Raw genomic sequence first — 26679 nt, 5'->3', positions numbered from 1 at the left:
TCCAAGAGGTAAGAGGAGAACCACCGCAAAACAGTGCCTCCCACCCCCACCTCCCGCAGTCGTCGCAGAAAGATACCATGGTCGATGGTATCGAAAGCCGCTGAGAGGTCAAGGAGAACCAGGATGGAGGCATAGCCTCCATCCCTGGCTCTCCAGAGGTCATCGGTCAATGCGACCAAAGTGGTTTCTGTGCTGTAGCCAGGCCTGAAGCCGAACTGGAATGGATCAAGATAGCTAGCTTCCTCCAAGGACCGCTGGAGCTGAAAGGCCACCACCTTCTCAACAACCTTCCCCACAAAGGGGAGGTTGGAGACTGGATGATAATTGTTAAGAACGGCTGGATCCAAAGATGGTTTCTTCAGGAGGGGTCTCACCACCGCCGCTTTAAGTGCTGGGGGAAAGACCCCCTCCCAAAGGGAGGCGGTAACAACCGCCTGGATCCAGCCCCATGTCACCTCCCTGCTGTTAGCAACCAGCCAGGAGGGGCACGGGTCCAGTACACATGTGGAGGCACTCACAGCTCTCATGGCCTTATCCACATCCCCAGGGGCAACATCCTGAAACTCAACCCAGGGGTGGTCTACCAGATTATCCCCTTGTGCCTCGGCTGGATCTGCAGAATCGGAGTCCAACTCCGACCGAAACCGAGCAACTTTGTCCACTAAGAACTGGACGTAGTCCTCAGCCCTACCCTGCAGGGGATCCCCCGTATCCCTCCTATTTAGGAGGGAATGGGTTATCCTAAACAGGGCGGCTGGGCGCGACTCAGCGGAGGCGATCAAGGTGGCAATATAAGCTCTTTTTGCCGTCCTAATTGCCCTGATGTATTCATTAATGCACAATGTTAGAAGTGCTCGGCTCGATTCGGATTTGTTGGACCTCCATAGGTGCTCTAGGCGTCTCTTCCGTTAGCACCGGGGTGGGTGCTAACTTCCTACAGTATCCAAAAGATAATGCTGTGTAGGACAGGGGTATCAAATTTGCATCGTCAGGTTGTTGTGTGAGATATCATGACTTTTTTCCTTTGCTAAAATGGGGGTGGGGGGGACAGTGTGTGATGCATCCGGCCCATGGGCCGTGAGTTTGATACCTCTGATGTAGGATATATCTAAAAGTGGGACATGGAGTGAAGGGGCCCTTAACCTTTATTTTAAAGGGTTTTATTTGGTGGGGAGGTGTTGATGATAGTCTGGTTTCATGAAATTCAGCAAAGCATCAATTTGAATGTATCCTTCCCTCTGCACTTTGCTAAACAGAGGAAGAGACGGGGGGGGGGGGGGGAGAGATAGTTATTCCATTCTTCATTTGGGCTCTGGTTACACCCCTGCCCACTGTTGGCACACTCACCCATCCCAAGACATTATCTCTAAAAGAAACATAGCCTTTGGCCAAAATGAAAATAAATAAAAACATTCCCTAAAAACAACAGCCTAAAAAGTCCTAATCAAAGGTTATGCTGTATATTTATAGTCATCTGACAACTCAAGACAGATTTTTGATTCTTTTGGATTATGACGTTCAACAGCACAGCAAGCCTGGACTTGTCCAGAGATCCTTTTTCATAGAAGATATAACAGGAAGTCCAATTTTGGTGAGCTTGGAGTCAGGCAAACCAGTGAGTTTAGTCCCTTGGAAACAAACCTTCAGACTGCAGCCAGCAAGGATGATGAAGTCACTGGAAAAGCGAGTTTGTTAATATCCTTGTTCCCAAGGAGTTTGTTAATATCCTTGTTCCCAAGGTGGACCGTCAAACTTTAAGGAATCCAAGGATGCCTCTGTAGAACTGGCTAACTGTTGCAAAGGTAGTGTTAACTTTTTCTTTTTTGGATGGCTCTGGCGATATATGACTGTTTGTACAAACTATCTCTGTGTTCCAGTGGGTAGACTGAAGAGTGGGGAACTATGTGGGGCTGCCCTATTTGCTCTCTGAACTACATGCTTTGTTACTTCATGTGCTTCTATTGGAATGCACATGAATATCCAACCAGTTAAATTGGGATGCATTTCTGAGGGAGCTATCTATGTTTACAAGAGCCTCCTTCAGATACAAAACATAAATATGTCAGGCTATTCCCAGGCACACAATACAGAATTGTTAAATGCTCTGCCTACTTCCACCCCGCCACAAATCCCCCCCCCCATTTTGAACAGTCCTAAAGGTGCTTTTTCAAGAAGCAACTGGACTTTCTTCCTTTTTTTCCCCTTTTGAAGACGTTTTACTTCTCATCCAAGAAGCTTCTTCAGCTCTGACAGGATAGTGGGGAATGGAACGACATATTCCTTGCAGACAGCTGGTCATTTGCATCCTTTTAGAGGGTCCTTGAAGCACTTGGAGGTTTATCTGTCTCCTCAGGATCACCTGAGTAGTGCTCCTGGTTCCAGTAGTCTGCAACTTTTTCCCCTCTGGAAATCCATTCCTACTTCCACACTATTCAAAGGGTGTTCATCCCAAATTGTATAGCTAAAAGTCTGTAGAGATTTTCGGTCATCTAGGTCATGGTTGTCCCAAAGATGCTTATTCAGGTGGCAGCTGGATTTTCTTGTTTTTTTCCTTTTGAAGACCTTTCGCTTCTCATCCAAGAAGCGTCTTCTATTTTAAATAGGTTCACGCAATGTATCAAATCAAAGGTTGGGTTCTCATATCACACAAAGCCAGTGGTGAAATTCTTTTTTTTTTTTTTTTACTACTAGTTCTGCGGGCATGGCTTGGTGGGCATGGCAGGGGAAAGATACTGCAAAATCCCCATTCCCACCCCACTCTGGGGCCAGCCAGAGGTGGTATTTGCTGGTTCTCCGAACTACTCAAAATTTCCAACACCAGTTCTCCAGAACCTGCTGAATTTCACCCCTGCACACAGCCTATTCTAGCAGCCTGTGTGAACTCGGTCAAGGCCTGTTTAAAAAAAATAATAAAGACGAGCTGGCTATTTGAACCTATGGGAAATAGCATCAAACCGTCTTTGTGCTCCTGGTTCACCTCTCTCCCTAACAAACGACTCTTGGCCATTCTTTTTCGGCTTTAAGTCGGACTGAATGAATTTAACCCTCGACAGTCCGGCATCAAATCGCACAGAACGTTTGGGAGGCAAAAGGAACCAGGGCGTGCACATACCTACACCCGCGGCGCACTCGCAAACATACGCAGGTAAGCCAAAAGCCTCCCGTGACGAGTTGCTCGTAGGCTTCAGGGTGGAGTTGTGGACTGTGCCATTTCTGCCCATAAGGGGGGTAGCGCTCTCATTGGGTAGAAAATGGGTGGCACTGGTGTGTGTGACAATTGCCACACAGAAGTTGGGGAGGAGAGCTTAGGCCGATTCACTTCTGAGCATATGTGCCAAAGTGTCTTAATTTGTTATTACCAACAGAGACGGGTCTCCTACGTGGGCTGCCTTTGCAGGGGACTTTGCTCTAAACCACCGTCCAATCAGAAGGGGAAGCGGAATCCCCGAATCCAGACATCTGCCCCTCGTTCCGCGCGCGGGACAGACAGAGCAACTCTAAAGAGGCACCGAAGGACGAACGCTCCATTCAAGGCAAGGATTCCAGCCTTCGCCGCCGAAGTCCCACATATCAGCAAAGCGCATGCGCCCCCGCGGCTCAGTCGTTGCTTCGTTTCCCTACAAGCTACCGAGAGAGGGCGCTAGTGGAAGTCTTACTACAGTAGCCCTCCGGAGAATTAAATCCCTGCCTGGTTGATTAAACCCGAGCAGGCTGAAACAAGGGAACAACAACGATCCTCACTCGCTCTGTTACCTGGGGAAACGAGATCGGTGGGAGGGTGCGGGGAAACAGCTGAAGAAGACGGTAGGCTCGTAGGGAAAGAGATTTTCCGAGGGGGTTGGAGAGGCTAAGAGAAAACCAGAAGGCTTGATCGTGAATCTTTGCAGGACTGGTGTCCGGGTGTGCAAAAGAGAAAAGGGAGCCAGCCGCCGGCAGATGCGCTAGGCGCTCGCCCTAGAGAACACCCGCTGGGGTCAAACATGGAAGCTCCCAATGGAGACGACTGTCAGGCCAATCAGTTGTGCAACGCTGCCGCCCGCGGAGACCTAGTGACAGCGAAGAGGCTACTGGACAGCGGGGCGGATCCCAATGCCACCAATGTCTTCGGCCGGACCCCGATCCAGGTGGGAACCTTCTCGGATCGAAAGATCTGAGGTTTGACTGTAAAAAGGAGGAGGAGGCTTCACTTTCCTGACGGCTCACCATGCTGGGCTTCAAACGTTCCTTGGCTTTGAGGGTCTTACCCTGAAATCGTGGGGAGGGAGGGGAGGCCTTGTCTTCTGGGATTTTTTTCCACCTTGGTTGCTTAAAAATTGCAGCCCTTGATCAGGATATAAGACGCCTCGAGCTTAACTCGAAAGCTATTTTACTCAGGGTTCTGGCTCGGAGTAAATGTCTCGGAGTAAAGAACTGCAGCCCAAAGAGGGACCTCGGGGACCCTGAGAAGTCTCTCGATCTCTCCATTCCTCTTTCTCCCCTCTCACCTCTCCCTGCCACTCACTCTCCCACACGCGCAGTTCCTGTCCCTTAAAGAGTCATTTGGAATTTAGAATTAATTCGGTAACTAGGGGAATGGCTGCTGTGCTGAGTCAGCAGCTCTGAAAGTACATTATAAGCTGCTCCTGAACAGACGAAGTAGAAGGTTTTGTTTAGGGCTGACCGTTTTTATTGTATATGGTACTATTTATTGTCTTATTTTTTTCTCCCCCTTGGGGGAAGACAGTGTAACATTTTATCATACCGAATCTCTGCTTCAAAATTTAGGAGAAACTTTTCTCCGAGTCCTAACCGGGGAGGAGACTATGCCCACAAACTTAAATCAACATTGTTCGGCATTATGTATATATTTCCTCTCTTGTGAATTCAAATAAGAGAATGTAGGGCAAGAAGGAAAAAAGACTAAATATTAAATACTCTTCTATCCCCACGCATTTTACTTAATAATTATTTAAACTATTTTACAGGAAAGATGTTTATGATTAATATAACTCATTTTTCCATGTCGAAATTATTGATCAAATTAGATTATATTTTCTATGAGGAATGTCTGGGTATGAAGCAAAAGAAGATGTAAAGGGAAATAAAATAGAGGAGTGATATGTATTTTGCAAAAGCAAAAGGCATATATACTTATAGATATATAATAGATTTATGTGTATCCCCCCCCCCTCTCTCTCCATACATACACACATACACACACCGTTTTAGCCAATTTTAATAAGACTTTATCATCCTTGCCTCCTAATTTTTCCGTCTCTCGGGAAGCTTCCCTATAAACTGTTACGCAATCCTGAATCCGTCTCCTATGAGGCGATCCAGAAAAAAATTAAGGACCCTTAAATGGGGTGATTATGTCTCTACTTACTACTGGAAACCGAAAGTGCAGACATATTGTCTCATCTCTGAGGTATGCCTGAACTCTGAATAAGCAAGGTAGGAACTCCCCAGGTGGAAATTATAAAGCTTGAACGGAAATTATTTCCGAGAAATCGGGTGTACGATAGGTTTCTATCTTTCCAAGTTTAATTACGTTTTCTGCCTTGACGATCCTACCCGGTGTCCGTTTCCCCGCTTGCGCCTCAAAACTTTAAATTAGAAAGACCAAAACGCAAATATAGACAGGGCTTAGTATCGTTCTGCAAAAAGATACCGTCTGCATCATTACCCCTCTCGAGGAAAAAAAGAAAAAGATTATGCCGGTTTGGTTTTAAGAATTCGAGGTAACCAGAGAAACATAGGTTTTCCGGGGGGGGGGGGCATTCCAATAAGAGTTTTGGATAAAGTTGATTCCCCCGAGCAGCTTTTCCCCAACTTCAAAAGTTTTGAAATGGGTTCACGAATTTGCAGACAAAGGCAGGTTAGAGACAGTGATCCTTGTTAGTAACCGCAAACGCTTTGCGTCTGGAAGTGCTGCTGGTCAATTATACTGGGGTTTCCCCCCCACCCCACCCCTCGATCGTCCGATCAGCGTTCTTATTTCGAGAAATGTAATTCCCGTTTTCCTATTCCGTGGCAATTGGTTTATTCGATTAGATCGTGTCTCGTTGTTTTTTATCTACACGTTTGCTCGCCGATGCGAGTAAATCGTTACTGGATGAAAAGCAGTCACCGGGATGATTACGGTTTCAGATTACCGGAGATACAGAGAGCACACCAAAACGTGGTTTTGTCAGGCCATCTTTAAAACGACGGATATTATACGTGGAATGGTATTGCATTGTGCTTATGACAAGGCAGGGTGCTCATTATCTCGTTGCACGCGTGTAATTTTCAGCCTGCCTTTTAACTATTGCTTTCTGAACTCACTGGACTATAATTCCAATCGTCCTCAGCCAACCACAGGGTCACCATCTCTACATAGGGCTAGTACAGAGTAACAGAAATGGAAGGTACCTTGGAGGTCTTCTAGTCCAACTCCCTACCCAGGCAGGAAACCCTATTCCGTTCCAGACAAATGGTTGACCAATCTCTTCTTAAAAACTTCCAGTGTTGGGGCATTCACAACTTCTGGAGGCAAGTTGTTCCACTGATTAATTGTTCCAAGTGTCAGGACATTTCTCCTTAGTTCTAGGTTGCTTCTCTCCTTGATTAGTTTCCACCCATTGCTTCTTGTCCTGCCCTCAGGTGCTTTGAGAATAGCTTGACTCCCTCTTCTTTGTGGCAGCCCCTGAGATATTGGAACACTGCTATTATGTCACCCTGGTCCTTCTTTTCATTAAAACCAGACATATCCAATTCCTTACTAAACTACAAAACTTTACACCACGGCAAGGGAGTACTGAAAGGGATTTCCTGAACTCTGTTACCTGCGTGTAAAAGAGCTTTCTTTCACTCAAACATCGCATTGTTCTCGCATTGTAGTCAAACATTGCTCTCGCATTGCAACCACCTCTTTTACTAAATCCTCCTGACATGCTTTCTTTTCAAGTCACTGCGGCTTATTCAATCGAGAGTCTTAGCCAATACTTTCTAATAAACACGCTAGATTATATAGCCCCGTTCGCTGGAGCAAACGTTTCTTTCATTCTGGTTTTCGCGCATAACTTTGCTGCTTCAGAAAGATTAAACGGTCTCTTCGGAAACTTAACGGTTTCTGCGATCGGTCCTGTCGCATTGCTTCCTTTGACGCGGTTTTGCTGAAATGCAAGGCTAAGAGGTTGTTGCTTGAATTGATTGTTTCCCAGCGGACTTTTACAAATCTCTTACCAAAAAAACACTTGCCTATCCAGACCCCCGTTTGCATTTAGAGACAGCCCCACAAGGCATCTTATTTGCACGGCGAGTGCACAGAAGAGCAACCAAGATGATTAGGGAACTGGAGACTAAAACATATGAAGAACGATTGCAGGAACAGGATACGTCTAGTTTAATGAAAAGAAGGACTAGGGGAGACATGATAGCAGTGTTCCAATATCTCAAGGCTTGCCACAAAGAAGAGGGAATCAAACTACTTTCCAAGACACCTAAGGGTAGAACAAGGAGCAATGGGTGGAAACTGATCAAGAATTAAGGAGAAATTTTCTGATCCGTGGAACAACTTGCCTCCAGAAGTTGTGAATTCTCCAACACTGGAAGTTTTAAAGAAGAAATTGAATAACCATTTGTCTGAGGTGGTGTAGGGTTTCCTGCCTGGGTAGGGAGTTGGACTAGAAGACCTCCAACGTCCCCTTCCAACTCTGTTATTTTGTTTTATTATTAAGACTTTCTGTAAACGTTATCAGTCTTTTATGACATTAAATGTCAATATTTGATCATGATAAAGATGGCTCTGTGCCCAGTCCCATTTCACTCTCTACCTGTGGCCCAATTAATCTGCTTTTTGTTGACTCATAATTTTCATGCTGCCTTTTCATTTCTACTCCACACTTTTTCCAAGATCTCAAACTGCCACTTACTTTTTCACTATCCCCTCTCTGGTTCTCTTTGCAAAGGCCTTCTCTGTGATGCCAGTTCTAGTTTATTTTTCTTATTTTGTCTTGATTGTCTGACTTTATCAACTTCTGTGAACTCATTACAAGTTCAGAACAGCAACCACTTCCCAAGTTAAAGAAAAAGTAAAGTTGAAGGAAATTGATGACAATGTATCCCAATTCTCTAGTGATTGTGAACTTCTAGCCTAATTTCCTGCATTCTCACAATCCTCTGTATGTTTGTGTGTGTGTGCTTATTCAATTTATATTGAATTATAACAGAAGAACTCTGGATAGTACAGAAAACAACCTTTGTAAATTATGCCCTGTAGGCAACATGAGGCCAATATTGTAAGGACAATAGATAAGGGCCTTGATAATATCATAATCTATCTCTCTCTCTTTCTCTCTCTCTCTCTCTTTCCCTCCCTCTCTCTTTCTCTTTCTCCCCCTCTTCCCGTCTGTCCCTCCATTTTTAGAGCTTTTCCTGAAGGAGTGGTAGGATGAGTGGACAAACCTGTTTACGTTGAACATCAGAAAGAAATATGTAACTACCAGATTTTCTCAATGGTAACCAATAATAAATTGAATTTATTTGAATTGTTTGGATTAGGTTAAGGGTGTGCTTGACCCTGAGATTGCCATTATAATACTTAATCACCACCCAGATAGGTTTTTTTCAAAGAGGTTTTCCAACAAATAAGGCTGCCATGAACCAATCACATCCATCAAAAAAGGAGTTATATGCTTTCCTTCAGATTCTAGGTATTATTTTCCCTTCAGTGAGTAAAATATTACTGAGAGCTCATCTTTTAATAATTTATCAATTGTTATTTGATATTGTCAAGTCTGACTGAAAAAGGAAGCTCTTTGTTTTCAAAATATGTAGCTTTTTATACTGGCATATGGTACCTTGTATATACTATGCTGTGTATGCTAAACTCTGTAAAGCATACTTCTAATTTCAGATGAATTGAAATAATTTTAAATTATTTTAAATATATTTGAAAAATAAATATATTCATCCCAAAGGAAAATGATCCTGAATTTAAAGTAATCCCCACTACCACAAAAGAAAGCCTAATTGAAAATACCTCAGCTGTCCCGATATCATAGTTTCAATAAATAAAAGATAATCAGATAATGTCTCACTTTACAGATAAATTATTTTGGAAGAAAAGAAAAAGGACAGATTCCCAGTAAACATAGTGACAAGGGAAGGGAGAGGGGACCAGAGTAAAATGCGAAAAGTATTTTTTTTAAAAATTCTGGGAGTTTTAACTACTGACAAAAGCCAGGGAGAAAAAACAAGTCAGAGAAGCCACAATGGAGACATCCCTTTCTCTTACAGGATATGACTTTAGTATCAAAGCTAGATAACTGGTTTTTTTCAGCAGTACGGAGGGATGAAATGTGGTTACAGGTTCCTTATAGAGTGTTTCTCATGTCAGTTTCCCACTAACCATATCAGACGTTAACCAATCCTTGTGTCAACATCACTAATCTGTCTTACCTCTGATGTAATACCCATTGCCAGATTTGCAGGTCTTCAGATGTTATAGATATGCTGGTTGGTTTGCTCTTCTGATTTAGTTGTTGTCCCATTAGCACATCATTAGCCAATGGGGAAATGCATTTCATTCAGGATGATGGAACACATGTGATGTGTATTCGTTGGGCAATTTGAAGACCTCCCCATGGAATCAGCTAGACAAACTGTCAATTTTTCATCCAACATGCCATTTGGACAAATTGCAACAGGACGTTCTGAAATTCAGAAAGATGAAAATATGAATCTACCACAAATTGGAAATTTTCAAACATGCCCTAGGGGAATTACTAGGGCATTAAAAAGCCCAACAAAACACTCTATGACTGTGCAAATAGCTAAGTTCTATTAAAAAAAAGTATAACTGAAATTGGTTAACCTCTCATCTAGACAATCATACTTTCTATTTCACTGGAGAAAAGTCATGGTGTGCAAAATGAGCTGTACTGGAAATGAGATCAAAAGGAAAGATGGAGGTTAACATAGCATTATGCTGTTGCTTCAACTGTTAATAGACACAGGACCTCATTTTCCTGTGATAAATTTAATTTCAGGGACCATCTGCAAGTGTTCAGAATAACCTTACACCCCATCCAAAGGCATGAAACCCTTGCTATCTTTCAACCAAAAAAAATACCACCACATTCTCTCTTTTTAATCTTTTACTCCATCCCATTGCAAGTGTTAAGACCAAAGGTATAGCTCCAGATTCGTTCTGTTTTAAAGACTAGGACTATACTTTGGGGACTATATTCATGTATGAAGATGGAAGGAGACTAAAAAATAAAATCTTGAAATCAGAGCAGCTCTAGTTAAGACTAGGTTTTACAGACCAGATAATGTTAGCTGTTGCCAAAAAGAGAGTTGAAGTTTATAGAGGACAAACATGAAAAGCTGCTCAGTCAAAACTCAACTTTTTACTTTTTCTCTCCTCCAGGTTATGATGATGGGAAACTCCAAAATGGCAGAGCTGCTGCTGCCGAGAGGAGCAGATCCCAACCGGCCAGACCCCTCCACAGGTGCAACGCCAGCCCATGATGCAGCCCGGGAGGGATTCCTGGACACTTTGAAGCTCCTATACCACAGGGGGGCTCACTTGGATCATCTGGACAAACAAGATAACAGCCCGCTAGACCTGGCAAGAAAGAATGGGCAAAATCACGTGACTGATTATCTGGTTGAAATGTTTCAATGTGATACATGAAGAAGCAGTAGAAAAACTGGAGCAGGGAATGCTCCTGAAAAGTAATGAAAATGACACCAATAAAGACCATGGTGGTATGGATAAGCCTGGGACATTCATGCTGGATGCCCTTTTTTTTTCCTCAAGACTCATGGAAAGACTAGAAGGAACATGCTCTTTCCGACTGAAACTGGGGTCTTCTTTTTTTTTTCATTAAAAAAAACATTAACTGCATATAGGGAATTTATCAATTGGAAAAAATAGTTCCAATGAGGTCTCTCTTCTGGCTTGCTAATTTGACTGTATATGTGCTCAGATTTCCTCCCCACTTCCCTCCTTCCACCCAAACGGAACTTCAACTCACCATATAATTCTCTTCCAACCCTTGCATTGTACCACATGGTTCCAATGGTTTTATGTTAATTTGTCTTGCTTGTTCAAAATAAATAATTTATTGCTATTTGGAGAAGGGGGGACAGTGGAACAACTGGAAAGAACTTCAGATGAAACACCCTTTCAAACCTACTTGGGAACGCCATGCTCCCATCTACACACACGTACACATCTAACTGTGTCACACCATTTGGCTTCTCTTAACAGACTTCTTCCAACAGGTTCAATAGCTTGGCAAGATTTCTGCCCTCTGGCATGAATGGCCAGGAAAATCCTTTTGCTGAGAGCAGTGTGGCTTCTTAAGCCACGACCTCCCATCTTATCACAAGTAGAAAAGAATGCAATCAACTCTGTGGTGCAAATCACTTCATGGAGCTGAGTCCATGGAGCTGAGTCCAAGTCGCTTTCCACAGCCCTGCTTTCAGGAATGCTTGCAGAGGAGGGTCAAAAAAATACAGCATGTCAATTGCAAACATATGATCAAAGGCCTTTTCTATATGTGTCATACATGTGCTCCCTTCCACACACGCAAAAGAATCAGGGCTTTGTCATGCAGTTATAGGACTTCCATCCTGAGTTTTTAAAATCTACTCCTCAAATGTCCTCACTCCCTTCTTAATGGTAAGGACTTTAGCTGGCCCACTATCAAGTCTGTGACTTTGGGAAGCACATGGATATAAGCATCAAATGTATTCTCCCATTCTCTGCCAGAATGCCTCTGCTAGAGAGTACTATATGTAAGTGGAATATGAGTAATAAGTAACAACTCCCAATCTCACTTGGGATCCTCAAAATAAAAGAACCTACATTGGTTAGGCAACTTCAAACTTTCCATTTTTATTACAATTGCTACATCACCAATATCACTACTATATTCCTTAAGCCAAAATGCTTTTTTTTCCCCTGCCAGGAAGATGCAAGGGAATGTAGTGTGTTCACCTTCTCTTGGAATATTATATGTCAGTAAAAGATTCACTATTCAAAGGCAGCAGAAGTGCCTTTGAGCAAATAAGAGTGCTCACAGAGGGACTACTGACTTCCTGTGTGTACAGGAAATCAGAAATGATCAGTCCCTTGTGCTCAAGCAGGATCTAAGAGCTTCTCAGTTTTAACTCCCATATAATGCACACCAACATTGAACGGATTCTCATGACAGCCAAGCCTTCTGGGCATGTCTTGAGCTACCTCCTGGTGTTTTGTTGCCAAGAAACCTAAGGGACAATATGAAAATAGTTTACACTGTTTTCTTCAGGAATGTTGTTCTAATTTCCAAATTAGACTCTATAGCCTTCAGATTTCTCTGGTGATCTTTCATCCAACTATTAACTAGGTGTAACCCCACTTAGCTGTTTGAGCGCTGCTCAGAAAGACCAGGTGTGGTTCCAGCCCTGTTCTTTGCTACAGTGCTAACTCTTTTGATATTCTGCTCTGAGGGGATCTATTCTAATGGTAGATCGCTAGGCTCACCTCAAATGAAGCTTGAGGGCCAAGTAACAGCTTGTTCTGTGCAGTACTGGCATCCTAATTAGCACTGGTGGGTGTGGAGGAAGGACAACATCTTGTTCTTTCCATAAATGATCAAAGCTGACCCTTAAATTAGACCAGGTGTGCCCAACTTTGGCATGGCTTGCTTATGAATTCAGGGGGTTAAAGTCCACAAGTCTTAAAGTTGCGATGTTGGACACTCCTGAACTAGATAATCACTAGATAGGAAACAATTGTAATGATGAGTCTATAGTCATTGGGTGTTCCTGAGTGTGTGGCTATCAGTTCTCTTTCTAGCAGTCACAAATATGATTTAAAGCTAAAATCAACAAAGACAACTTTGTTTTTGGCAGAGAGAAAGGGAGAAAACATGGAGCAGTGAAATGCCAAATTGAGGAGCAGTGAAATGCCAAATTGAGGAGCAGTGAAATGCCAAATTGCGTACACCATACAAGCTGCATCCAGCGAATTCCACAACAAAGGAAACAAAAGCTGAGCCAAGAGACGAATTTAAAACATTACAAATTACCTCAGAAAGGAAAGACATGAATGAGAAATAGCACAGGAAGCATTCAACAGTGCAACAAAGAAGAAATAAAAAAACAAGGTAGGGGGGGGAAAAGTATTTTTCCTACCACATCTTGATTCTCATGGAGCTGCAAGGTACTCCTTTACTTAAGAACAAGCTTGCTAGCTTGAGAAAAGAAGACTATACTTCCTCTCCAAATGAGGTTTAGGAAAAATAGACACTCCTCAGAGGCCAACCCAAAGGTTTTGGGTAAGCTTTGTCTATTTATACATTCTTTCACATTGTGGCAGTTTTTGTTTCCCTAAACAGCATCCAATTTAAACTTGATAAGCTTATTGAAAACTCTGACACCTCACCTAATTGCCACCTCACCTAATTGCCACCTCACACTATCTAACAGTACAAGATCCTTCATCAGTCTGAGGGTATAGTTGGAGTACTTCAAAAGAACCAGGCTCTGCTATCTATCCTCTAAATAGTCTGATTGCTAGGAATCTTACACATGGAAAAGCAATAATGAGCTGTTGTCAATGTTGTTATGCTGCAGCCTCATTCTACAATTGGTGAAATTCATTTTTTCCCATTAATCTACATTTAGAACCTTATAATGTCAAAGTGAAAAGAGAATTTTAGAAATGTCTATAAATTGAAAAAGAAAAAAAACCTGAAATATCATATTGGCATAAGTATTTGCAACAATATGTAAGGTTGACTCCATTCAAGATGTGGAAATATGTGAGCAACAATCAAAAGAAATGGGAGGCAACAGAGCTAAATTTCATGTATTGTTGCAAAGGGTCCGAATACTTATTTCAATGTGATATTTCAATTTTTTCTGTTAACTAAATTTACAGACATTTCTAAAATTCCATTTTCACTTTGTTATTATGGGGTACTGAATGTAGATTAATGAGAAAAAAATGAATTTCAACAACTATAGAATCAGGGTGCAGAATAACAAAACTGACAAAAGTGAAGGGGGTCTGAATACTTTCTGAAGGCACTGTTCTTCTCTTTTAGAAAGACTGATAGATTTATCTCAATCATGGCCATGGTTGAAATAGCTTTCTCAGCTTTTCTAAAACTAAAAGTATAGCAACAGTAGTTTTGCATTTTAACATGCATACACACAAATGTACACTCACTGTAAAACTGATATCCAGGTAAGCAAGCTGGAGTCATATATGGCTTTAAACCACATAAAATGCCTCCTTGGCATTGCTTAGGTAGCTATTCCACAAGATAAGTTTTAACTGGACAAAGTCTGAATACATCAGACAATTGCTATACATACATACATACATACATACATACATACATACATACATACATACATATAAAATGATATATTTAATAAGATATATATGCATATCAAAATTCACAACTCAGAAACGAATCTAATCCTTAGATGAAAAAGAGAATCCACATCTACCAGAGCAAAGGATTTGGTATATTGTCCTTAAAAGTCAGCAGTTAAATAAAAAGAGGAATAGAAGATGTCAGTAAGAAGTAGATTGAGGGTTGAAAACACCCAGGCAGGAATTTTCCTATAAGAAATACTGCATGCTAGTAAAAAGACAAAAAGTGGCTTATGAGTGCAAAATTGATAGATTTAGAAAGGAAAGGAAAAGAAATTCAACATAACCAATTATAATTATAATTGCTCCAGAATAAGAAACAAGGATTTTACTTTCTGAATAAATAATAATCAATAATTGAAAATAACAAATAATTAGAAAAAACACTTAAATTACAAAAGTACCTTTTGCTTTTCAACTTTTTATTATAAATTTCAGACAGGAATCTCTTGAATTTTCTATTGTCTTTGGAGGGTCAGCTTCTTGAATACATTGTATTTCTTGTGAGAGCAGATATCAAGAGGCTTAACCTAAAATAAAAACAGAACTTGAAAGAAAACCAAGTCTCCTTAATACCTGGCAAAGAAAATGGCAAGAAACACTGACATAAACATGCATACACACCCATCACGCTATTCAGGCTAGAAGTAGATTTAGACCAAGTGCAGAAAAAGAGTTTTAAAAAAAGGCTAAAGAAATGAAAGATATGATTCATTAAAGGCCTCTTCACTTTATTACCAGTATAATACTTTTTTTTGGAATACAATAAACTTTTTCACATTTGTACATTCCTCAACGACTTGCCAAAGAGCAAAAGTTGTTCTGCCCAGCAGAAACTGCCCTTCACAAATTTTGTTTACTCTCTCCTTGCAGCCAAACTCTCTCTTAGATAAATCTACACCCCCTTATAGTTTTTTATTTCACCCTTGCGCCCCTTCCCTTAGTATAGTATGGTTTTCAATATGAAAGGGAGGGGGGTCACAAGACAATGGATGGAGAGTTGCCCAAAAGTGCCTCTCACACTGCTTTTCAAGTAAGTTAGCCAGTTTAGTGCAAAGTATGTTGTGTGGAAAGGAATGCTCCGGAAAGTTGCAGATCCCTCACAAAGATTGAGTAGTCTGTGTGGGAAAATTAGTACCCTGGATTTACCTTTCAGAAAGGTTACTTACCTGGATTCTTTCAAAAATCTGACCATGTGACCTGGTGCTTCCTCTGTAGAGAAATTGCTACAAAGAATCTAGTGAATATGTGGTTGTACTGGAAGAAAGGGTGCCACAACTAATTTACAGCCTGCCATTTTTTGGAAGCTGCAGAATTGTAAGAATAGTTGAAGAACAGTTAAACTGTGGCAAAGAAACACCTTTTTCTTTTCTCTCCCACCCCCCACCCCCACTTGCTTTCATAAAATAATAGGGTGTGTCTTGAAATTGATGGCCAAATTTCAGGAAATTGCAAAAGTAACTTCCTTCTTACCATTAAAATATGCATTTAAATTTGCTTGAGGATTTTTCAGTTGCTTATTTCCAATGAAATAGTTTATGAAGTCATAAGACTGAAGTTGTAAGGTTCTTTTACATGATATATAGATTGATATTTAATTATTAATGTAAATTGTGTGTTTATTTATGACAACCACTCAACTCAGTGAAATCATAGTTTTATTCAGGGAGGGGTTGCAAAAATTCATTGTATTATTGCAGACTGTGATAGTGTTGCAAAATTTGAGAACAAGTAACATAGGAAAATTGATTTTTCATCAGGTGCAGAAACAATGTTCACTTCTATTAAATGAGTTGCACAGCCAGTTGCACAAGCCACATATATTTTAATATTTCTGCAATTCCTATACAAATTTTTGAAATACAGTACTCCTTTCATCACTTCAATTTCATCCAAACATCTGATCACTCTTATTTTTAATTCCATTAACTCTTTTTGGGCTCCTTGTGTAGTCCTTTTTACTCACTTCCAAAACATATTTGTGCTAATTTACATTATTTGCAAATATTTCTCCATAGTTACATTGCAATATCTTTATTTCCCTTTATTAGCATCCATGTCTTGCATGTAGTTTTTCATTTATCATTCTAATAAGCAACTGTTTTTACATAGCTCCATATATACACTCTTGTCACACAAATCTTTTCTCTGTTCTAATTTCCACATCCTCCTTCCCAGAGCCCATTTTCATTGATTCTGTTATGAGATGTGAGAATCACCACCACAACAGAACAACATTTCGATTTTCTATTCCTGCTTTCCTCTACTTTCATGCTCATTACATTTCCTTCATCCTTCTCATCCAATACATTTTTGTCATTTATCCAATAGCGGTCCATCCAGAATTGAAAATCTCTCATCCCCTTGTATCTCTCCTTAATATTCTCTCCCTCCCTCCCTCCCTCCCTCCCTCCCTCCCTCCCTCCCTCCCTCCCTCCCTCCCTCTCTCTCTCTCTCTCTCATTACCAATCAATTTAGGGGTTCTTGGCATTCTATGTGTTTGTTTTCTTGCAGACGTTTCATTACCCAAACTAGGTAACCTCATCAGTGCTAGTAAGGAATGAGGTTTGCTTTCAGTTTATATTACTCCTTACTAGCACTGATGAGTTTACCTAGTTTGGTAATGGAACATCTGCAAGAAAAAAAACCCAAGCTCAGAGAGCAACCCTGAGCTACAAATAGTCTCCTTTATTGGTATAATCAATTTAATATTTTTTTTAAAATGTATGTCCCTTCTTCGTCATGTTTATGTATAAACTCTTATACCTAAACCACATGTTCAAAGCAAACATACATTTTTCTTTGAGCCAAGGTGGCACAGTGGTTAAATGCAGCACTGCAGGCTACTGCTAGATCAGCAGTTCAGCGGTTCAAATCTCACCGGCTCAGGGTTGACTCAGCCTTCCATCCTTCCGAGGTGGGTAAAATGAGGACCCAGATTGTTGGGGGCAATATGCTGACTCTCTGTAAACCGCTTAGAGAGGCCTGAAAGGCCTATGAAGCGGTATATAAGTCTACTGCTATTGCTATTGCTATTGCTTTGAATCATTTATTATAATTGCCCTGATAGCTATGACATGTTATTCTGCTCCAAAATGTTTGACATATAACAAAACATTATATTTCCAAACATTCCTAAAGATGGATAAAAGCTAGTAGACATCACAATTGCCTGGAAATGGGAAGGATTGCTAAGGTAACTCATATCTGAAATCCCTCAAAGAAGTAAATTCGAGGAGTGGCAAGCTGATCTGTATTTGCAGTGCACAAATCATAGCACAAGATATTGGTGTAATATCTACACTTGACTGTCAAATCAACAGCTCAAATCAAGAACTCTAATGTTCAAAATGAAATGCTTAAGCAAAGAGACTGCTCTCCTAGTCTCTTTCTAGCCTCAATTGTGATCATATAAGCTGTCAGCCCGGCAAGATAGGTCTCACAGTCTTAAAATTACTTTTATTAAAATGTAACAGAATCTTCCAAGTCTTTTCTTTCTTTCTTTCTTTCTTTCTTTCTTTCTTTCTTTCTTTCTTTCTTTCTTTCTTTCTTTCTCTCTCTATCTATCTATCTATCTATTTAAATATCTACATATCTAAATATCTACAAATTTATATAGCCACTAAACCAGTGGTGAAATTTTAAAAAAAATTACTACCAGTTCTGTGAGCGTGGCTTGGTGGACGTTGCAGGGTAAGGATACTGTAAAATCTACATTCCCTCCCCACTCTGGGGCCAGCCAGAGGTGGTATTTGCCGGTTTCTCTGAATTACTCAAAATTTCCGCTACCAGTTCTCCAGAACCTGTCAGAACCTACTGAATTTCATCCCTGCGCTAAACCCATATATAGGTGACTCCAGGCAGCTTACAATACAGGTAGTCCTCGATTTACAACAGTTCATTTAGTGACTGTTCATGGTTAAAACGGCACTAAAAAAAAGTGAATTATGAGCATTTTTTACACTTACAACCTTTGTGGCATTCCCATGGTCACATGATCAAAATTCAGATGTTTCTTACCTATGACTGTTGCTGTGTCCCAAGGTGATGTGATCACCTTTTGCAACCTTTTGACAAGCAAAATCAATGGGGAAGCCAGATTCACTTAACAACTGTATTACTAAATTAACAACTGCAATGATTCACTTAACACCTGTGTCAAGAAATGTTGTAAAATGGGGCAAAAATTACTTAACAATAGAAATTTTGGGCTAATTATGTCCGTAAGTCAAGGACTATCTGTAGTTAAAAATGTAAAAGCTCCAACATATAATAAAACTGTCAAAATTCCCTATTCCACCCCAGATGGCAGCAAGAACACAATTGGATGAGTCTTTTGATCAGTTCTATTTCCATTTGTAGTGCTCAGGCCTACTGACAAAGCCACCCTTTAAGGGCCTTTAGGAAAAGGAACAGGGTGTGGGGGTTGATGTTTTATAACAAAGGGGCCACCATCAAGGAAGTCCTTTTTTCATCAGATGATAATATATAATTGATGGGATCTGAATCATGTCCTGCCTTCTAGCTCTATTGAGTCAGGTGAAATAATAGGAAAGAGGAGATTCTTCAAATAACCTGGGATGTCTAAGAGATAGACATCCCAGGTTTAATATGGGTTTAAGTCACACTTATTCATTTATTGCTATCTTGTCTGCTCATTACATAAGCAGCTTCTTACTTGTGTAATTTATGGTTCCCTTTCTTCCCACCTAAGGACAAATTTCCAATTTCAGGAACCAATTGTCTTTTCTGCCTGGGCACTGCCTTGGCAGTGAGGCCAGGCAACATATAGAGTATGAGTAGAGTATAATCTGCCATCTCTATCAACCTTCTTATCCAACCTCCTACATCTTCATCAGAGTAGTTTTTCTATTTCAACAAGCACTAAGTTTGTAAACGCTCATATCTGCTGTTATGGTTTACTCTTCCTTCACTACAAGAGAAATATAAAAAAGCCCCACATCGTTTGTTATCAGCAGCAGCCGCATCTAAATATTAAGCATTGTAATAGTACTTTCGCTATGGAAGTGACTAGTCAAATCTTGAGTGCTGGAGCACTAGATACATCTCAGATAACTCCTGTGTCATAATTTAAACCTTGAATTAAAAATCTGGGTCAGTCACATTGTAAATTTTAAGAACCAATGTTTCTATCTCAGGAATGTATTCTTTTGGTGCACATGAATGATTCTGGAATAGGAATCTGACCTGAACAAGAATTAAAGAAAGGACTTTTTAAACATAACAGAAAGAGATACAGTATTTACAGGAAATACATCACAGAGATAATAAAAGATTAGCATTTAGCTAGCTGCATCCTGTCAAATGGCCAATCAAAGAATTTGTGATCCATGCATGTGTGGAAAAAGAAGCAATCAAACAAAAAGAGCAGGAGAAAAGTAGACAAGGAAGAGGCACAGAGTAAATCTTTAGTACTTTACCAGCATCCCATGTCCTCTTAGGAAGTCATGAGGTGCTGAACAGTCACATCCATGAATTACACTTTCAACAATAAAAGGACAAATTAATAAGACATGGGCTTCATACAGTATATACCTACAATACTTCTTCCACTTCCTCTTCATCTGATCATGGGGTTTTTTGTTTTTTTTTAAATAAAAAGACTCACCCTGAAAAGTAATCCTGGCATGCAGCAAAGCACCAGTTTCTGATCTTTATTTTCTCCTTATATATCCCAGACAGGACAGACAACCCGGATGTTTGAAAATGGGTCACCTACAGTATCTGTAAAATAAAAACATTTCAACAAGGTAAGGAAGAGAATGAGGAACAAACTTACCAATTTGCCTCCTGATTAATTGCGTGTCTTGGACTAATTACACCTACCACATGATTGGCAAATGGATAAACTCCTACCAATTTATCCATGATATTTATTGAAACAATATAGAAATATTGCATTTATCCAGGATGCATTTTTGACTTCCCAATCTAGTCTGTGACTCTGAGATTTACTAATCCAATTCCTAACCATCTCTAATCCTACCTAACTTTTTGATATTAATAAAAGTCAATTATAGGGTTGCATATTGCAGATATGTTAAAAGTAAATGTGTTTCTAAAAAGCACATAATAGGAAAAGTTGCAAATTTATTAGAGCATGTTGCATTTCATGCGATGTAAATTTCATTAACAATCACTACTATTGAAGATAACCTGGACTCTAATAAAAGTGGTAGTTAAAATAAAATCACATTGATAACCTCAGATTACAGTGTTAAATATGAGAAAGATGTGATTTGCCTGTTTCTTTCCAATTTCGTGCAGGACTCATTAGCACTCCATTTCCTTTAACTGTAGAGATGTGTTTGTAATCTTCATTACCAGCTAAAACCGGATGCATATTTTTTGTTGAGCAGGGTGATGCAGCAATTTTGAAGTGAGAGAAAGAATTTCACAATGGACAGAACCAAGTGTTTTATTTCTCCTGAACTGTGAGGATGGAGATCTTTGGTGTTACCTTCAAAATGGATTATAGTAATGAACCTTGGACCAGTGGACTTAGTGAGAATATATTAGTTAAGTATGGAGGCTGGAAGAGAGGGAAAAAATATTGTAATCCCTTAAGCATAATGCACTCAAACCCCAAATTCGTCTAGCTCAATTATTGTTATTTTAGAACCCAGTAGCTATCCTGAGCCAGTTTAAAACAACAACAAGCAAACTTTATGGTTTAGTTGTAACTAACCAATTGTGTGTGTTTTGAGAATAGATGCATTATATCAGTTAAAATGCCCCCCTAAGCCTAAAATGAATTCATATTCCTGCATACTCTTGAAGTTTAATTTCAACTTCAAGAATTCAATTGAATGCAAAGTTCAGTTTCAGTTTCTGCTAGGTAAGCCAACCTCACAGAGTTATGGAAAGGATAAAATGAAGGAAACATGTATTAATAATTTCATATGTCAAAATATTTTCATGTTTGTTTGTTTGGAATATTTACACTGCTTTTTATCTTAAAAAGAACCCAGGATGGCTAACAAAATAATAACCGAATAACATCCATGCTGTAGTATGTAGTTAAAACCAGGTTTAAAAATCAGTAGGAAATACAGATAACAAAAGGATACACAAAATATGCATCCTTTTTGACTTCTCTGATTTATATGATTTCTGATTTATATGATCTCTGATTTATATGAAGTCAAAAAAAAACCTACTTCAAAGGGGAAACAGCTATTTCAGTCATCTTTTTCTGTTTTAGTTAAAACAGAACTGCTTTAAACACAACTTCCAAAATAATATTTTAAAAAATCTTCCCACAGGAAACAGGGGGTTTCAGCTTTTAAATGGTTCAAATACAAAATGTTTTGCATATCCTTAGAAGTCACTCTGGCTACAAAATTATCTAAATTTTATTATTTAAGGGAGATTAAAACAAGATAATTTTAATATGATAAATATAAAAGGTTTCAACACAATAGATAATCTTTACAACTAAAATATTGTTTATAATCTGTTGATTCTACATATGTGATTGGACAACATTTTTCAAAATTCCTATTTATGATGGCCCCGGATCTTCCTACCTGGAGAGCAAGTACCATATTCCCAAACACATCTGGAAGACAATAAATTAGGAAAGACTGAATAAAAACAAAGTATATTCAAACGCCATTAGGAGAAAACCTATTCTTTGCTTATCTTTTTTTATCTTTCCTTTATCAGAAAAGACTCTGATAGCATTATAATTTTTTAATATATATTTACCCTTCAATGATAATATTAAATTAATTGGACATACTGTACCAAATCTGCAACGACCTGCAAGTATGTTACATTTTTCTATCATGATGCTATTTCAATCCCTTAAGTGTACAACTCTAAGTATACAAAGTGATATTTTAAAAAGATTGAAAATGGCTATCATCGTCTTACAGCCATCTCCCACTAGCCCTGCTAGATCAACAAAATCCTAATATTTCAGCCACTCCACTTTCAAATAGCAAATCTAACTCTCTGAACAATTACATTTTCTACTTCCATTTTATTACCTTAAAAATTTAATTATCAGTAAATTCTTGGGAAATGAGAAGTAAATAAATACCTTTTTCTGATCCTATCTCAGGAAAAAGATTAAACAAATATTAGGAATAAATGCTTACCTTAAAAATAAGAACAATGAATTTACTATTAGGAGTAATAGAAACATTTCAGCATTCTTTTCTATCAGTTCTAAGCAAATAAAAGGAACATTTCTAGAAGAAAGCACAATAAATCAGTTTATTTATTAAGCTACTTAAAGAGTTAAAATGATATTATCTCAAAAATCATGAACTTTTAATACAGAAAACTGAAAGTGAAACATATTTACATGACAAATGTCTCTACATTTTAGAAGTTCTAATCTAGCTACCGTGTTTCCCTGAAAATAAGACAAGGTTTTATTTTCTTTTGACCCCCAAAATAAGTGCTTGGCCTTATTTTAGGAGAGGTCTTACTATTTTTGAGGTGCAGGAGGTGGCGAGCATGGTCACTTCATGGCTGCTGTTGTGTTGCAATATTTTCAGGGAGGGCTTATTTTCGGGGGAGGGCTTATTTTAGCACAGCCGCTCAATTATCCAGGCATATTATCCAGGGAGGTCTTATTTTCAGGAAAACAGGGTAGAAATATTTGTTAAAGCTAACTATATATTTAAAATTACAAATGCCAGTTTACAATTATATATTGTTACAACTATATATTATTACAATTATTATCTATTATTACAACATATATTATATATCCCTTAGAGATGGTTCTTTCTCTTCCAGAAAAAAAAATTACATCCAAATAAATACAAGAAATGCCACGTAGCCTTACCTGTCTGATAACAAGCACCAACATTTCATGAATCAGCTGGGCACTAGAAGATCAATACAAATAATAAAAATATACCCAAGATCCATTTGAGACTTATTCTTACATTTTTTTACTGTGAATTAATGGTAATAATGTATATTCGAGACATAATCCAGAAATAATTCAGATGAGCCGCCCCACCCAGAAATTACTGGTGCATGAATTTTACATATTTTTAAAGAAGCCACCACTTTCCCCAGTCTCTGCATAAGCCATTCTATTTTTTTCCAGGTTTACACACAGAAGATTTTTTTTAAAAAAAGAAGTTTCTTTTTTAAATGTGCCCTCACATGTTAGTTATGCCAAGCACCTGCTTTGAATAACATTGAAAACATGCCCATGCCAACAATTACTATACTGTTTACATATAGGCAGTTCCCAAAGATAGATTAAAAAAAAAAAAAAGAACGCTGGAGACAAGCGAAACAAGGTAAATATTATTTCAGCATAATCTTCCCAGTATTACGTAAGGAATGATAAGAGAATGAATATTTTCTGCATTCTAGATAACCTGATTTGCTGTCAGGTGTAATTAGAAGAAATGAAAAGAGAATTTTGCCTTTCATTATAACAAAATTAATGCAAAAACATTAATGGGTGTACGACCTATTGATCTATTGTATCCTTTTTGTTGTTGTTGTAAAAGCAAAGTAATTAGGTAAGGACAAATTAAAACAAAAGTAGGAGTAAAGTGAATCAGATAGAACACAGTGCTGTACAAAGAGAGCCAGGCTGAGGCCTACACTCACATTAGCACTAAGATGGCTGAATGAAGGACTACAATGTCTTTATGCAATGTCATTACTTCCTTGTATGAAGCTCAAAAATCCTATGCTAAGTCTCATGTTTCATTTTACTCTTCCTCACAGACCCTCCCTCTCCCCCTTCACATTTTAATTAAAGAGATTTTAGTTCTACTTTAATGTAACAAATATTTTAACAAATATTAATCAGCAAAAATCTTCAGAAACTTGTCCTGAATGAATATAATAAAAGATTCACATTTGAAGCATGTACAGGCTCTCTCTCTTGCAACGACACACTTTTAAATATTTTGAGAGCAAGGCTAGCATCTTTATTGATTTAGTTATAGATTTTATAATGATCCTGAGAGGTGCATAGTAAAAAAAACACAAATCCCCCTCCCCAATAATTTAAGATAGAAAATCAGAACACACAGTCATAGGCAAACATGCTATGGGTCTGAAGGTTAGTTAAAATAAAGCAATATTTTTAAATGCAAGGAGACTTGGGGCCAGCCATGTTCTGGAAGTCCAAAGAGAGGAATATTTAACTATTCCAGAGAGAGGATTTTGAAGAATATAAATATCCATACAGGACAGGATTTTCAGATAGTCTTTCCCAGATGACCAGATTATACAGACGGAATTAAACTGAGTAAAACACTCCCTTTCCCATGTAGCTAATGCTGTGTCATATAAGCTTTTTTTTGGAGGGGGGAGGGGGAGACAGCAATTTGACAGGACCAAAAAACAATTGACAACCACTGCAATAATGTAAGAATATACATATATAATTCTTCAGTAGCCAATTGCCATAGCTAACATCTTGGCTACCATGTTACACCAATGTGGCTACTGGCTGGAGTTTGTGAGTTGTCTTTAAAGGCAAACTCACCTAAAGGGTATTGTGGAGTCTTGCGGTGATACAACAACTTATTGTTTTCATTGACTTACTGTAGAAAGGCTCACAAATAGTATACCAGCATTTGCGGTATTTTCTAAAGCTTAACTTCACATGTAGTAGCAATACTTAAACGTGGTACAGGATTCCCCCTCTTCCCTGGAAATATATTTTTATTTTTCTTTATACAAAGAAAAAGGAATGTGATGAAATTAACTAATGAATAAAAACAAAATTTTGGGAAGACCTTTAAAACCACTTAAAATGTAACTTTAATATGCGGACAAATAAAGGCAAGATAGTAGGTTCAAAAAGGGAGAATTTCTGAAGATAAAATGGGAAGAAGGGTTTGGGAATAAGAAGGGACGTGGAAAACAGAGGAAAAAATATTTTTGGCAGTAAACTGTAATCTGTATGTTCCTCATAGAAAGGGTATTTACAGATATTTATTTTTAAAGGAGGTGAAGCGATGCTGTAATCATGCGGATTATCATTGAGACATTCAAACTCTCCAGTTATTACTCTAGAAATAATGTGTTTTTGCTGAAATCAGTCAATGTGTGGTTTAGTTACTTACTGATTTAACAGTTTTGTTATTGTTTTACTGAGTCACAGATACATAAACGGTCTCCGCCCTCAAGTAAAAAGATAATTTAATACGTGGTGAGATCATCTCACAGTTTATTGCCCCTGCCTAAGTAGAGACACCTATGAAGGAACACTCAAGCCGGGTAAAATAAATCCAAAAACCAGAAAGCCTCTCGCTTCTATCTGAAAGCAAAAGGTTCAGAAGAGATCGGACATCTCGTGTGCTTGAGATTCGCGCTCTAATGCCCGGAACGGCCCGGATACGGAAATGTCAATAAACCAGAAAGTATACTCGCTTTCTTTCATTCTCTCCGCTTGCGAATATTGCAGGTTTGCAAAATTCGCCGCAGTTAAGGAGAAGATTTAAGATCGAAGGTACGATTCGCTCTTTAGTTCGTTCCGGACTAAGAACCAGCGCATTCTTTCCCCCAGCAATAACGGGCGAGGCCTGGAGATCCTTTTTGTGCGGTGGTGATAAATGGAGACTTACCCGTCACACCGCAGCAGGTCAGTGTGAAGCGCCCTTAAGGAGGCAAGGAAAGCAGGCGTCCAGCGGGAGGAAAAAATACATAAACACCTCCTTTCACTTGGCCGTCTCCAATCCCAAGGTCTCCTAGGATACCACTCCCGCCACTGTCAATCCAAGAGACGCTCCCATCTCTCGCATCACATTTCAAGTTTTCTTTTGAAAGACGGAACTTTTGCTGGGTGGCGGAGCGAATCATAAAGGAACGTCATTTATCCAAATCGGAGACCTTAAAAGGGACTGCGTTTTGCTGCTTTCCCGAGACAGACGGGCAAAAGCACCGGCTCGGGAACAGAATCCCGAAATGCGGAAACGGTCGCTTGCGAATTAAAACAAAAACAAAAAGCCGATCGCCAAGCAAGAGATTCTGAACACTTTGTTTGGCGCGCGGGACTGCTATTGAAGGATCTAGATCCGCCTCTCCCTCGCCATTGGGCGCCATTGGGCCACTGATCGCGGCGGCTGCTCAAACGAGCGTTTCTTGACCTGGCTCTTCCCCGCCCCCCGCCCCCCAACTCTCACCCTTAGCTAAAAAGACAGTAACTTTTGAAAGCGACTTTTGAAAACGTGAAAAGCGTCGCTTGATCGTCGCCTTTTTCAAAGAGATGTCGCCGCGGCAGAGAAATTCGTCCCCCTCCTCCCCCCTTTCCC

At 39.4% G+C, this 26679-nt stretch overlaps 1 protein-coding gene and 2 long non-coding RNA genes across 6 annotated transcripts in view; 1 reads left to right on the top strand and 2 right to left on the bottom strand.

Moving 5' to 3' along the window:
* Positions 1–9542, bottom strand: part of LOC106544531 (uncharacterized) — a 112135-nt gene extending 102593 nt beyond the window's left edge. Inside the window, exon 1 of the long non-coding RNA XR_001313227.2 lies at positions 9424–9542. This is a non-coding gene — a long non-coding RNA (uncharacterized LOC106544531). The remainder of the gene's footprint in view (positions 1–9423) is intronic.
* Positions 1586–11111, top strand: LOC106544529 (cyclin-dependent kinase 4 inhibitor B). 4 transcript variants are annotated; one of them, XM_087716126.1, is made up of 5 exons: positions 1768–1802; positions 3054–3145; positions 3366–3533; positions 3888–4124; positions 10397–11111. In XM_087716126.1, exons 4-5 carry the CDS (start codon positions 3981–3983, stop codon positions 10661–10663), a joined length of 411 nt encoding a protein of 136 aa, XP_087572252.1. In that variant the 5' UTR covers positions 1768–1802; positions 3054–3145; positions 3366–3533; positions 3888–3980; the 3' UTR covers positions 10664–11111. The 4 variants fall into 4 exon arrangements, with proteins under 4 accessions (XP_087572250.1, XP_087572251.1, XP_087572252.1 ...); XM_087716124.1 differs by having other exon boundaries at positions 1586–1802; positions 3025–3145; positions 3366–4124; XM_087716125.1 differs by lacking the exon at positions 3054–3145 and having other exon boundaries at positions 1586–1802; positions 3366–4124.
* Positions 9603–26354, bottom strand: LOC148045443 (uncharacterized). Its single transcript, XR_015696742.1, has 6 exons — positions 25993–26354; positions 23232–23274; positions 22534–22626; positions 20037–20152; positions 14812–14937; positions 9603–9677 (listed from the first exon to the last, which is right to left on the bottom strand). It is a non-coding gene; the product is annotated as an uncharacterized LOC148045443 (long non-coding RNA).
* Positions 26355–26679: the final 325 nt, after the last annotated feature.

This window comes from Thamnophis sirtalis, unplaced genomic scaffold (assembly GCF_051295495.1).
Source record: "Thamnophis sirtalis isolate CommonGarterSnake01/CBP01778 unplaced genomic scaffold, rThaSir2_p1.2 scaffold_5, whole genome shotgun sequence".
NCBI classification, from domain to species: Eukaryota; Metazoa; Chordata; class Lepidosauria; order Squamata; family Natricidae; genus Thamnophis; species Thamnophis sirtalis.
This window is presented reverse-complemented; position numbering and strand designations above follow the sequence as displayed.